This window comes from Rhinichthys klamathensis, unplaced genomic scaffold (assembly GCF_029890125.1).
Source record: "Rhinichthys klamathensis goyatoka isolate OS25496 unplaced genomic scaffold, OSU_Roscu_1.1 h1tg000518l_1, whole genome shotgun sequence".
NCBI lineage: Eukaryota > Metazoa > Chordata > Actinopteri > Cypriniformes > Leuciscidae > Rhinichthys > Rhinichthys klamathensis.
Window position 1 is genome coordinate 102,501 of NW_026606997.1, and position 15,114 is coordinate 117,614.

The 15,114-nt window shown below is 41.0% G+C and overlaps 1 protein-coding gene across 3 annotated transcripts in view; it reads left to right on the top strand.

The window, feature by feature from the left end:
* The window catches only part of dlgap4b (discs, large (Drosophila) homolog-associated protein 4b), a 51,423-nt gene that overhangs the window by 10,864 nt on the left and 25,445 nt on the right, over positions 1–15,114 (top strand). The window contains exons 2-7 of one of the 3 annotated variants that reach the window (XM_056238317.1): positions 3,519–4,010; positions 6,501–7,285; positions 7,758–7,981; positions 9,743–9,841; positions 11,868–12,018; positions 12,860–13,100. In XM_056238317.1, coding sequence (XP_056094292.1) covers positions 3,587–4,010; positions 6,501–7,285; positions 7,758–7,981; positions 9,743–9,841; positions 11,868–12,018; positions 12,860–13,100 — 1,924 coding nt within the window. In that variant the 5' untranslated portion in view covers positions 3,519–3,586. The remainder of the gene's footprint in view (positions 1–3,518; positions 4,011–6,500; positions 7,286–7,757; positions 7,982–9,742; positions 9,842–11,867; positions 12,019–12,859; positions 13,101–15,114) is intronic. The other 2 variants (XM_056238318.1, XM_056238319.1) reach the window with 2 other exon arrangements.

A 15,114-nucleotide genomic window follows, 5' to 3' on the forward strand; every position in this document is an offset into this window, starting at 1 on the left:
ATACTTTGGCGTCACTGTATCTGTATTTAAATGTCCAACCAGTTGCTTATGATTTCTGATGCCTGACTTGATTTCTCTTCATCTTCAGAGTCTTCCTCGAGGAGAGTTTTGTTTTAATATTCAGGTGTTCCAGCGCCATGTTTTGCCTCTTGGCACCCCCTGCTGTCAGAATGAGTGAGCAGCCTGTGTGTGTGTGTGTGTGTGTGTGTTGTATCAGAGCCCACCTGTGCTAAACACACATCACACTCCACAGCAGATGGTGACGGTTGACCAACAAGTCTGAAAAATATGGCCTGTAAACTAGAGTTAAACATTCACACTTACAATCTGTGTAGACTGTGTTTTAATTCTCCAGTGAACAGAGGTGTGTGTGTGTGTGTGTGTGTGTGTGTTTGACGGCAGCATCAGACTAATTCATGTTTATTAGAGTCTGAGCAGATCCTCAGGCTTAAAGTCCCCGTGAACCGGAAGTTGCAAACGACTTTTCTCCAGTGTTGTGACGTATTTCCGAGAGAAACGGAATACTAAATGAGGCAAAATGGTGGGCGTGGCTTTTCCCCCAACTAGCACCTGATTGGATCTAGAAAAGTAGGTGTTTTCATTCAGCCTGTCTACTGTCAGTTGGAGGGGCGTGATTACGGATGTTAAGAAGACGCCCAAACCGTGAAACCTACGTCATCAGGCAAGGTCCTCCAATGCAGAGGGGAGGGGAAATTTCAGATTTTGATTAAAGATTACGAAGCCAAAAAATTTTTTTTTGTGGATTGACTTGCATGGATGAATTGTTCACCACAAAACGATCAATTTAGGCAAACAAAGTAAGTATGGTCAATTTTGAATTCATGGGGACTTTAAGACAGACCGGATGAACAACACAACATCAGAAACACATAGGCCTAAAGACAAATGCACAGGTTCATATTTCACTCCAAAAACAAAAGAAAGGAAATAGGAAATCATATTAAAGAATTTTGGACATTATTTTACCATTTGGACATATTTGCACATTATTATTCTATCATAACCATTATTATTGGAAATTAATTACGTGAGATACACTATTAGAATTTTATCATCTTGAGATGGTTGACAAAAAATAAATCTCAAAAGAAAAATTTGATAATTTATAGTTTAGCAGATATATTTTTAGGGAAGGCTTATAACTGTTAAATAAATGATATATCATTTTGAGGACACATGGTTCCAGTTCTGATTCTAGGTGGTGCTGTATCTAAACAAAACATCTAAGCTGTTGAACTGTGTGTTGATATTGACCTTTAAATAACCAGCATCAGCAGCGATTTTGGTCATTTTCTCCACTTTTCAAAATATAGTCTGATAATGGCTGCATGTGGCTATTAGACTAATGCCTAATATCTGCATTGTTAAAGTCACCATGAAATCTACATTTTTATGGAATATTGCAGTACTTATTATAAATGATTTATTAGTGCACATCATTATTGTTTTAAATTTATGTTCCTGGTGATCTTGAATCAGAATAACTTCCTCTCACAGCATCTCTTCTCTTCTCTGATGACGAGGGCAGGGCTATAACCTGTCACTCACATGAGATCAGCCAATAGCAAACCACAACCATCCAATCAATTCCTCACGGACACAATCAAGCCCCGCCCACATTTGTTCTTCATCCAGAAGCGACTGGAAACTGGAAACATGTTGCTTTGTGTGTGTGTCCCTCTGATGTGTGGCTCTGCTTCAACTGTCACGTCTGTCCACTTAACTCTTTGTTTTTCCTGTGTCTCTCACTTGTGTCTCCTGCCGTCTGTGCCGTATGCCATCCCTGGCTGCTCTTTCACATCTAGATAAGGCAGGATTTTGGTCCATATAAAGCTTAAAGCTCGTCTCCTGAAGGCAGGTTTTTGCAGGAGTGACGCCACGGCGCAGACGGTCTGGGCAATCAAGCGATTCAATCCGATTTACCTCCATGAAGCCCATCTGTGAGCACAATCCTGGCATGTGATGAGAGAGAGAGATGGGTTTAAGAAAAATTGTGTCACGTGTTATACCACAATCATTCTGAATGATGATCAAAAGGAAGAGTAAAACTACAGGAAGGAGTGACTTAATGGGGTGTGTGTGTGTGTGTGTGCGTGCGTGCGTGCATGCTTGTACAACTATCTTTGAAAAGGACCAATTTGAGTTTTAGACTATCGGATGGAGGACAAAGAGAGTAAAATGACGACATTTTGGCTGGTCATCACTTTCTGACACCACCTTAAAGGCCTGTTTGAGGGTCAAGACTTGGCTTTAGGGATAAGGTTATAATTAGGTTAAGGATAGGTTTAGGGTAAAGGTTCAGGTTAGGAACTTAGTTGTGTTGGGTAAGGTTAGGGTAAGGAGCTAGAGTTGGGGCAGTCGTAGTCTCGTGTCAGACCTTCAGACTGATGGCAGAAGGTCTGGACTCCATAGCGGCTTTCATTGGCCAAGGACCGTCTGACTGACATGCAAAGAAGCCAATCACAGTTCGTCTTGTTTCATGTCATGTTTAGGGGCGTGAAAATGTAACGTCGATGTCCCTACAACAACAGACCGGTGTGTAAAACTCTTGAACGTATTATAAAGAGTCTGTGCCGCGAACTTTACATACTTCACATTCTTTTGAAACCCAGTGTTTAGTTGATCCTGATAAGCGCTCATTATCACAGTTGTAAACATGACAGCGTTCTTCTTCCATGAGGGGGTTTGGCATCATGGCATCTTTGTTTCCAGGCGGACCGTTAAAGAACACGACACACATCTCCTGGAAATCCCGTACAATTCAATCAATCAGATGACGACTTCAAAACTGCTGAAGTGTTTCCAGATAAGTGTGCCATATCCCTCAGACGTTGAGGCATCTGAGGCTGAGACTAGGGCCGTCGTAGCCTAATGGTTAGAGGGTCAGACTGGTAACCCAAATGTTGTGGGTTTGATTCTCAATACAGGCAAGAAATGACTGAGGTGCTCTTGAGAAAACTCACCTAACCCCCAATTACTTCCTGGGAGCTAAAATGGCCCCGGGTGTGTGTGTTAACGGTTTGCAGTGTGTGTGTTCGCTACTAATGTGTGTGCACACTAATGTGTGTGCACTAACTTGGATGGGTTAAATGCAGAGGACAAATTCTGAGTAGGGGTTACCATACTTGGCCTTCACTTCATTAATGTTACTAATTGCATTGTGGCTAAGTACAATGCATGAGTAGATTATTGGTTTCTTTTATGTAAATTCCATGCATCACTATTAGTAGTAATCATAAATAAGTTAACACTCAGCAACCACAAACTCTGTAAAAAAAAAAAAATGGATAAAAAAATGGTGTATGATTTACTTTGAAATAATTTTCTCTCAGAAAATGCTAGTAAATTTCACAAATAATTAATGAAAAAGTGAAATAGCATAAAACGAACTCCAATAATCCTTGTTTGATCATCAAAAAATCATCATCTTTTAAGTGTATATTCTGACTCTTTCTCCATATGAATCTATATTCAGATTTTTGTCTGCTTTTCTCCAGGGTTTCTGTTTCTTCCCGGTGGACTCATGCTCCTCATCTAGGGTGGGGGGGCATCGCCCCATTTTGCCATGAAGGGCTACACCCCCCAACGCACCCGTCACCTGTCCAACTGCGAGCCGCCCCGTTCCCCCAGTCATCGGGACCCCCTGTACCCCCCGTCTGCCTCCTCCACCCTGTCTCGCACCCCGTTCCACGTACCACCAGCCATGGACCACTACGGGACCCTGGACCCGCACCACTTCTCCCCGTCGCCCGGCCCGGGAGGTCTTCCGCCTGACTGCCTGATGCCCCTCAACAACCAGCTGTCCTCCAGCAGCACCTTCCCCCGGATCCACTACAACTCGCACTTTGATCAGGGGGAGTTCGGTCACTCGGCGGCCGACAGTATCGGGGGAATCAGCACAGGGACGCTGGGGACGTCGATGTCCATGGGAATGGGTCTCGGAGTGGGACGGACCGCCATGATCACCAGCGGATCCGCAACTATATCAGGTAAGAAAATGTCTTGGAAATTGTGTTTCAGTCAGTTTAGGGCATTGTTCTTCTACTGTTACTCTTGTGTGTGGGGTTCCTCAGGGTTCTATGTTGGGACCAATTTTATTTTCCCTTTATATGGCCCATATAGGTTCTGTTTTTGAGAAATTTGGGATTCACTATCATCTGTATGTGGATGATTCCACTTACACATACATGATTACACGAAGGGTTACACATACATGATTACGTTGATTATGATCAGGGATGAAATTAACTTTTTCACTCAACGGCCAATTTGGCTATTAAATATTTAGGTTACCGGCCATTCAGAACTTCGACTGGGCATAAATGTGCCATTCAGTCCCTGCACGAATGTTTGACTGAGGTTAAGTGCTGGTTGGCGAGTTGAGAAACTTAAAAGTTGATCTGAGAAATAAAATTGGGTAACACTGGACAATAGATGTTATTCGATCTGCGTCATCAATGTTTGCGGCGGCCATATTGTTGACATAGAAACCACGGCAACTGTCAGTCTGTCAATTGACAAGCGAGGCAGCGTCGGTATTATCCATGGTATTATCACTGTATTTTTTTTTTTAAACAGCGTGATGGTGTGTTGTGTAATACACGGCTGTTCTAACAACAGCAATAAGAACCCCGGAGTTAGTTTTTATGCGATAAGTTACCGACTGTCAGAAAACTTGAAGGGAAGGAGACAGAGTTGAGCCAGCGCAGGAGAGGCTAGGATAAATAGGCTAAAGTTTCAGCCAACTCCCAACAGAAAAGTCTGTTCCCATCATTTTACCACAGGTTTCACACATAATCCGTGTGCAATGCGTGTGCGGTGCGTATACAGTACAGAAGCAGGACGCGCTATACTTTATATGCTGCGTTTGCAGTGCGTAACTGATCCGCGGCTGTACCACAAACACCCCGGTGCTCACTATTTTTATTTTAACACATACTCACTATTTCAACAACGTAAGCCAATTCTTCCATGCATTACTTCTATATATTAAGTTGCTCAAGCAAGTGGTCAAATATGTAACCATGTACTTATATTAAAATCGCAAACATTTTAAATGAAAACTTAAAATTGACAAAAACAACCGACTCATGCCTTTTCTTTTGTATTTACATTTTAATACAACAAATCTGGCATGTCACAAAGAACTTGTTTTTCCACCTCTACGAATGAGACGAGTGTCGTTCATTATGTTTCCTTGTTGAGGTAAATTGTAGTTTGTATACGTTACGGATACTGTACGAGATAGTTATAAATATCCGGATAAGTTACGGCTGGCAATACGGACGGATCTTTACTTAAGCTTGATTGGTGTGGACCCACATCAAATAATAGCATTATCTTCTCTTGATACCGACGAGATTAAGCCAGGCTACTGCTCCCCTCAACTCAAATCTGCGCGCGGTTAGGGGCAGCAGGACAGATGTCATGTCAACAATATGGCCGCGGTTAGCTACTTCCGGTGTTTGCGAATAAGGTCTATAAGGTTCATAAGTTAACATTAGTTAATGTATTAACTAACATGAACTAACAATGAGCGACACATTTGTTACAGCATTTATTAATCTTTATTAATGTTAGTTAATAAAAATACAGCTGTTCATTGTTTGTTCATGTTAGTTCACAGTGCACTAATTAATGTTTACAAATTCAACCGTTGATTTTAATGATGTATTAGTAAATGTTGAAATTAATATAAATGTTGAAGAAGTACTGTTCATTCTTAGTTCATGTTATCTAAGGCAGTTAACTAATGTTAACTAATGAACCTTATTGTAAAGTGTTACCCAAAATGGTCTTCTACATGACTTCTTCTTTTCACATGTAAACCTCGCTCTCCTGACCTCAAGAGGCGCAGTAGTGACTGACTGCAGTCTTTAGCGTCCTTGTTAGCGTGCCCATCTCCAATACCAATATGATTACGTTGATTATGATCAGGGATAAAATTAACTTTTTCACTCTACGGCCAATTTGGCTATTACATTTTTAGGTTACCGGCCATTCAGAACTTCTACTAGCCAAAGAAAATGGCTATAATAAGTAAACCAGATTAACTACGTCACACCGTGTATATATATATATATATATATATATATATATGTTTTAGGTGGACAGATCAATGCCGGACAAAGAACATCAATAACTAAATGCTTTTTGATATTCTCTAATGCTTCAATGCAACTAAACAAGCGCGCCGCTATTTTTTGCGCAGTGACGTGAATGTTCGAGCAGATTCTGTGCAATTCCCCGTATTTAATATATCATGATCAAATCTGCACAGATTTGGCTTACATGAATGTCCCTAGCAAAGTGAGTTTACATAATAAGTAACACAGCAAATTGTCTAGTGATTTGACAGTGTTGCACACCACTGTAGATTTGTACCTGCATTTGGCGGGTGTTAATTTCAAACCCTGATTATGATTAATGTGAATAGAGTTCTTCCTGATTATCGACTCTCTTTCTCTTTTGGCGTTTAGGGGCCGGAAAGATGAACCGGTTGCCACCAAACCTCATGAACCAGTTTGAGAAACAGCTTCCGGGACAACAGGACGGCTTCAGCACATTACAGTACCATCGCAGCACCGCCGTCACAGCCACGAAACAGCAACAACAGCAGCGCACGGACAGTCCGGGAAAAATACGCTATTTAGTTCACTCCGTCCAGAAACTTTTCGCTAAATCTCAGTCGCTGGAAAACTCCGCCATCAAGGGTAACGTGAACGGTCGCAACAGCAGATCGTCAGGCAGCGAGGACAAACATCATCGGAGTAAAAGCAAAGACCGGGCGAAGAGCGAAGGGACGGCCAAACGGAGGCCTCGGTCCAATATGTCCGGATACTGGAGTTCTGACGATTTGGACAGCGATATAAGTAACTATAGAAACCCCATGGCTATGATGACTTTGGGCCGGCAAGGGGTGGGATCGGGACCGGGGCCGGAGGGCCAAGTGGCGTCCAGGTACTTCATGCAGGGCTACAGCACCATCAGCGAGCACACGCTGAAATCTTCAAAGAGTAACAGTGACCTCAAGCACCAGGGGCTCCCGGCACTCCCGGGTCCTGGAGGTGTTGGTGGCGGTGGAGGAGGGAGAGGGCCGGTTTTTGATGGGAACTTTAGTAAAGCGGGACCCTGGTCCACGCTTACGTTAGGACCCTCCAGGCAAATGTGCCACAAGGGATCCGCCACGCTGGATCGAACCCTCCTGAAGTCCAAGTCCGTCCAGCAGGATCTGGGCTGCCACTTACTGCAGGTGCGAGGGAGGGTGAGTGCATGGATTAAACACAGTTAAGGTCCTTGCACACTGAGTCAATGTGTTTTTTCGCATTTGTCATTCGGTGGCTCTGAAGTGTCAAAACACCTCTCGAAATGCTTGCTACCATTGCGAGCAGAGGCCGTGTTTCTTTTTTAACTTTTTTAATGAGAATTGTGTGCAAGGATCTTTATTGTGCTTACTGTGGTGGTATCAAACCTCAGTAGACAAGGGAGCAGAGTGTCATTAGATAAGCTGTGTCAAACCCAAAGTATATACTGCAGTTTTAATATGCTCATGGCAATGTTTATTTGCTTAGGGGTAAAAAGAAGATATACCTTTGCTATGTTGAACTGTTAGGGAACATCTTAATGCTGGAAGCAGCATTAAGATGAATGTGTATACATGTGTTGCACGCTTTCCTCTCAATAACAAAAGCACAGCAAAAATGTTTGTCTGATGGTGTTCTCTGGTGTTTGTCCAGATGCCCTCCACCGAGTGGCCCGGGACTCTGGGCAGAAGCGTTCCCATGGGTGAGATCCCCTGTAGACGGATGCGTAGCGGCAGTTACGTGAAAGCCATGGCCGACCTTGAGGATAGCGACGACTCCGATATGAGTCCCAAACCCTCACCGAAAAGCACCGCTCGGAGGCAGAGCTACTTACGCGCAACACAGCAATCACTAAGTGACCAGTTCCCCTCAAGAAAGTAAGTGCACATGTTTAACACACACACACATATTATTTTTCAGTTCTTTACAAACTGTTAATACAATGTATGCCAGTGTTAATACAAAACCCCAGTGACCTGTTTCTGTGCCGAAGGCTGGAGATATAATAGGGTACAAACACAGAAACACACACTGGTTTTCTGTCACGACGCCAAAGACGGCGTCTGAGATGTGAGCTGCGTTATTTCATGCCTTCTGTATCCGGATGAGTTTTCCTGTGTTTATTTCTCACACAAACACACTCAGAATCCAGCTGTGCTTGTTCATGTGCTAGATTAAGCACAGCTAGTCTCTCTCCCTCTCCATATGCTGTACTTCTCCACAACCGTTCTCCTGCTCGCATGTACAAACAAAAAAACAGCAAAGCTCCTAAACTGTGAGTTAGTGGACATGAAGTCTGCGTGGCCACCGTCAGCAATGGAGGGTTTCCCCCCCACAGGTATCTGGTAAAGATCAGATTTTTGTAATGTAAATACATGTTAATCTCAAAAACGCATATGAGTTGTTTCATTCCAGCATGAGTCTCAAACTGATGTTTTGTATAAATTGTAAAACATTTATTATATTGGTTGTGGTGCCTTTCATTTATGCTGATTTAAATGAATTGATACATCTGTGCAGGATGAATCTCGTTGCATAGTACAACGACCCCAGTGCTATTTTAGCTAAATAAAGTATTTGACTAAATATATGGTACTTATTGATATTTTGAATTAAATTGTATTTTTATATTTTCAGTTTTCCTTTTTAATTTTACTTCAAGTTTTAATTATTTTATTTTATTTTTAATTAGATTGATGCCATTGCCATTCATATTTCTATTTAGCTTTACATTTACATTTTTACATTTACATTTAGATACATTTTTTCATCTATTTATATTTCAGCTTGTTTTATAGTTTTAGTTTTATTTAACAATAATAAAATACTGAAACATTCTACAAATATACTTAATTTTCAGTATGAATTTACACCATTTTTTAGGTTTTGTGATAAAGTATGACTGGGAGGACATGTTTTTTTGTGAGACTGACCCTACACCTCTGACCGTCCACTCCTAACCCTGATTTAGGCTGTGTTCACAATAATATACTAGCTTATTGCTTACTGAATAGTGTGCAGTATACACTGTAGTCTGATTGCTATTTTTAATAATAGTAAATAAAACATTTAAATTATGTAAACATTATTAAACTTTGAAAAAAGGTAAATTAAACATTATGATACAAATAATGCTTCAAACATGCTACATTGTTGTCACATGACCTCATCACGATGCAAGTGAGAAACATCCAATTATCGTGTTAGTTAAATTTGGTTTAAAAAATATCTTTCCCAGTTCAGTCAAATAATGATTGACTGCTGGTTCATTAATCATTGCACTGTGAGCAAATATAGTATGTTATTCAGGGATTCAATGCATACAGAAAATTTGCATATAGTCCTTTAGACCGCTGTGAAAACGCAGACAGCTACAGATAAAAAGTTCCTGGGACAAATTGTTCCGGGTAATTTCGGTGGAAACGCGTCTAGTATGCTGTTCTGAGCATAGCCTTTGTCTCTCTGTGTGTTTTCCCCATTAATAAGTTTCCCTTCTTTTGAATTCTGCACTCAAAATGGCTCAAACTTCTTGGTTTGAAGCCCCGCCTCTTCTAGTTTAAGCACCTCCCACTTTCTGTACTAAAGCTCCTCCTCGTTCCCCACCCCCGTCTTACCCTGCACCCCTGCCTTCTCTCCAGCCGTCTGCTGGATTACTCGATGCTTCAGGGGGATCTGGAGGCTCTCTGGTCCCCCCTCCGTAACATTACTACCCTGCACCAGATCGGGCGCTCTGTCAGGTTGGTGACCGACTGGAGGAGTCGACGCACCAGCGCTGCTTTCCTCAAATCCTCTCACATTAGGAGTGCTGATTGAAAATTGGTTTACTATTGGCCCAGACTCATTGATGAAACAGTTCTCCTACTCTGAGATGTTTAGTCTCTGAGGTTGCTTTCTCCGTACTGCCCATTTGTGGACGAGTGGGATTTAATGTTGGGGTTTTGGCTGCATTGCAGACTAATGGGATTTGGGGAGAGAGAAAGCTTCCTCAGAGTTTGTAAGCTCTGCTAATGCTCATCCTAACTGCTATACAAGCTCTGATAAGACGATGAGTGGAAACGGTACTTTGCTGATTGGTCATTAGCAGTGTCGCTTCAGTCTGATTGGATAGTGTGTTTGATCTCTCTATGCAGCAATTTTCAGGTCTCAAGTGGTCACCAGACTAATGACACCAATCAGCCTGGATGGATGGATGGGTGGATGATTAAAAGAATGGATGGATGTTTGGATTGATGGATGGATGATTGAATGGATAATTGGAGGAATGATTGGAGGGATGGATGGATGGATGAATGATTGAATGGGTGGATAGATGATAGATGGATGGATGGATGGATGAATGATTGAATGAATGAATGAATGGATGGATGGATGGATGGATGGGTGAATGATTGAATGGATGGATGGATGGATGAATGATTGAATGGATTGATGGATGGGTGAATGATTGAATGGATTGATGGATGGGTGAATGATTGGATGGATGGATGGGTGGATGGATGGATGGATGGATGGATGGATGGATGGATGGATGGATGGATGGATGGATGAATGATTGAATGGATTGATGGATGGATGAATGATTGAATGGATTGATGGATGGGTGAATGATTGGATGGATGGATGGATGGATGGATGGATGGATGGATAGATGATTGGATGGATGATTGGAGGGATAGATGGATGGATGGATGGATGGATGAATGATTGAATGGATGAATAGATGGATGGATGGGTGAATGATTGAATGGATGGATGGATGGATGGAGGGATGGATGGATGAATAGATGATTGGATGGATGATTGGAGGGATAGATGGATGGATGGATGAATGATTGAATGGATGAATAGATGGATGGATGGGTGAATGATTGAATGGATGGATGGATGGATAGATGATTGGATGGATGGATGGATGGATGAATGATTGAATGGATGGATAGATGGGTGAATGATTGAATGGATGGATGGATAGATGATTGGATGGATGGATAGATGGGTGAATGATTGAATGGATGGATGGATAGATGATTGGATGGATGAATTGATGGATGGATGGATGGATGGATAGATGGATGGATGGATGATTGAATGGATGGATAGATGGATGGATGGGTGAATGATTGAATGGATGGATGATTAGAAAAATGAATGGCTGATGGATGATTGGATGGATGGATGGATGAACAGATGAATAGATTCATTGTTTAAACAGAAAACTGGAAATATATTACATGTCCTAATAAATAAATATGTCTTCAGTAGTGGCGTTACAGCTTCACCATTTCCATTTGCTTTTGTCTAGTAGTAGATCAGGGGTTTTCAAACGTCTGGATGCCATGGACCCCCAAATATGATGGCCCTCCTGCATACATTTAAAAGGCGTCTATAAAGTTTATTGTATAAAAGTTCAATATTAATTTACAAATATGTTAAAATATTATTTGAAAAACATTTGTATGTTACACTTAATAATTTGTTTTACTCATTATGGTACTGTACTATCAAGTTTATTTATTTAAATCTATTATATATTAATAATATGTATTTATTTGTTTATTTAATTATGTTCTCATTTATTTACTTATTTTAATGTATTTTAATTGATTTATTTCAATTTATTTTTTTAAATCTCTCTCATGTCCAGGGCCCCTGAGCTCCCCCTTGTGGCCTCAGTTTGAAAACCCCTGCAGTAGATTCTAGAGTTCCCTCATCTGACCGTTCTCTCATCTCCTGCCTGTTCTTCTCTCCCCCTCCCGTCCTCAGCTGTCTTCCTTCTCTGCGAGAGTACTCTGGGAATCGCAGTCTGGATAACCTGGACTGCATCGGAGGCGGTTCTCCGTTCCCAAACTGGGATGACGATGACCAGTTCAGTCAGGGCTGCAGCACACTGGGACGCGGCAGCTCCATCAGTCAGGTCAGAAAGTTCATCAAGTCAAGTCAGCTTTATTTATACAGCGCTTTTTACAATACAGAGTGTTTCAAAGCAGCTTTACTGTGATAACAGCAAAATAAAGCAACAAAGCTTGTTTCTAGAAGAAAATAGCGTCACAGTCCAACTTAAGTGAGTTCAGTGATGGTTCATTTTTGTTGTAAAAAAGTTATTAATTTAGTTAATTTATATATATATATAGCCGCTCTGGAGAAAACCGTGATGTCATCGTCCAGCTCAGTTCAGTTCTCATTCTTCGTCCTGCCTCCTTTTCATCATGGTTTTATAAATGATATATATGAGGATGATGAAGTAAGTTAATGGAAAATATCAATGAATGAAATAAACATAATCAATCAATATAATGGTGTAAATGCAGGCAGATCGATAATATTGTTGAATATTAAATTAAATGTCCCCAACTAAGCAAGACAAAAGCGAAAAAGGCGACAGAGACAATAAAACCAAACCTCCATCAGTGACACGGACTGAGCAGAAAATCATCTGAAGCATCATAATTACATTCTATCAGAGTATAGAGATTAATACCCAACAAAAAGCAATTTGCACTGAAAATAATGTCTTTCTGTTAAATAACTTCATTAATGGGCTGAGTTATCTGTGTGTCACTTGTGACCTTTGAGATTATCACTGCGAAAGATGAGAAACCTTGCACATGAATCAGCTAAATGGCTAATTAGTAACTGAGCAGATAAAAATGCTCTAGTCTCATGAGGTTTTCGAATGCATGCACCCGCCAATCACACTGTGCACACATTAATGTTCGTTTTCAATCATGCCACATTTCCCTCCGCCGTCCCACCAGATGCGAGACATGGATTTGAGCCGGCATTACGGAGATGAGTTGGAAGACATGCATCCTCACTCCCGATGCGCTGAGCCTCCTGATATGCCCATGCCCACATGCTTCCGGTCCCGCAGCCACAGTTACCTTCGTGCCATTCAGGCGGGGTGTTCTCAAGACGACGACGACACGGCATCCATGGATTCCGATTCACCGCCGCCCACCGCCACCACAACCGTACGCACCTACAGCAACAGCACCGGTGAGTGACCACACACAGTCTGACCACAATAAAGAGAATAAAACACCTCTGGATGGTTTCTGTCACAAGAAGAAGAAAACTGGATTTCAAGAATTCATGCATCTGTTAAAGGGGTGGTATAATGTCCTTTTCACAAGATATAAAATAAGTATTGTATGTCCCCAGAGTGTGTTTGTGAAGTTTTAGCTTAAAATACCCCACAGATATTTTTATATAGCATGTTAAAGTTGTCACTTTTTGAGGGTGAGCAAAAACGCACCGTTTTTGTGTCTGTCCCTTTAAATGCAAATGAGCTGCTGCTCCTGGCACAGGGGGCGGAGCTACAAAAGCTTGTGTCTTTTTACCTCAGACAGACATGCACTGAAAATTTCAAAAACTTTTAGCGTTTTATGTTCAAACCGGAGTCAGACAAAGATGGAGAGACTCGAGAAGGAGTGACAACATGTAGAAGCAAAAGGAGATTTCTGAATGGTTAGTTGATGAATTTATTTAGCTTATGTTTAGTTATCTTCTAGTCAGTGATTAGCATATTCTGTCATGAGAATCTATAAATCGTGTTCAGGGGGCGGGGTTTATGTAAATTTTAGGGTTAGTGATGTCACTAACCCGGGAGGACTGTCGTGTACCAGCCGTTTGTTGTAGTCCTTAAAAAGCCTTTTCTTTAAAATAACATATCTTTGAGCGTCATAACTTTGCATATGTTGTTTATGCTCAAACAGCAACATTACACAATCATAATCAACCACCTCTTTAAAATTGAACATGCAATGTATAGTACAGCAACAATGTTGTTGATCTAATGACACAAAATAAGCTGAAGTGCAATAAAGTTTGAAATGCAAAAGTCAGTCATTCAAAAGTTTGTATTTTAAGCACTTTTTATTTTTATTATATGCACAAACATTTCCCGGCATAAATAAACACACATTTTGTGACAGCCTGCCCCAACAGCGGCTCATGCTTGTCCCACTATTTATGGTTATTTGTCATTATGGAACTGCCCATTAAACAGCCTTTTCAGTCAAACTAATCATTAATCATTAAAACAATTATGAAACATAAGAACATACGAAGCATATGATATCTAGCCCCGGTCTTCCATGTGCCATGGACTCGGTGACAAAATCTCCCTTTAGGTTTGATGTTTGTTTTTTTGTGTCTAATGTAAATTTATGTTGCTTCATTATTTATTCAGAATATTTATGTATTTATTTTGAATGTTGCTTCCTTTTGTGAAATGTGTTGGGGGTGGTTATATACTCTGCTAAATTATATAGCTAATGTCTAATGTGTTTTGGGTTTTTTGTATGCAACTGCATAACATGAAATAGAGAGAGAGAGAGAGAGAGAGAGAAAGAGAGAGAGAGAGAGAGAGAGAGAGAGAGAGAGCCGCCCCCTCTCCATTTCATTCACTTCTATTATCAGAACGGGGCGGGCTCTAGTATTTCCGTCACACATTTAAGAGGCGGGATCTAGCGGTCTGTTGACCAATCGCCTACACGCAACAAATGACTGACAGCTCGTTTGTCGAATGGCGATTGCCGATGCGTTGTTTCCTTCAACAATACTCCGCTGCATGTCACGAAGGCGTTTCCACGCAGTTCTTTCTTTCCGCGACGTGGACGCTCTTATGATGATGGTGATGATGGTGCGTTGATATAAATCTCTTTATATGCGCGAAACAGCGACGAGTTGAGCATCGTTTCCAGCGCAAGAGCAGGTGAGAACCAGATCCTTCTGTTCATATGATGCGGAACGAGATTAACGCACGAATACATTCACACATGTGAGTTTTTGCTTTAGAATTGTGGTATTCTTTAATATGGCAAATTATTTAACGTATTTTCCAATTATATTTCATGTCCAACTATTGTATTTCTCCGTGGGATTGATAATGATTGTAATAATAACAAGTGCTATTATTAATTTAAAATAATAACATTTTATTGTGATAATTTATAATTGTTTTATTTATATGTTATTATACAGACTATTACTATAGTGCTTGTTTTTT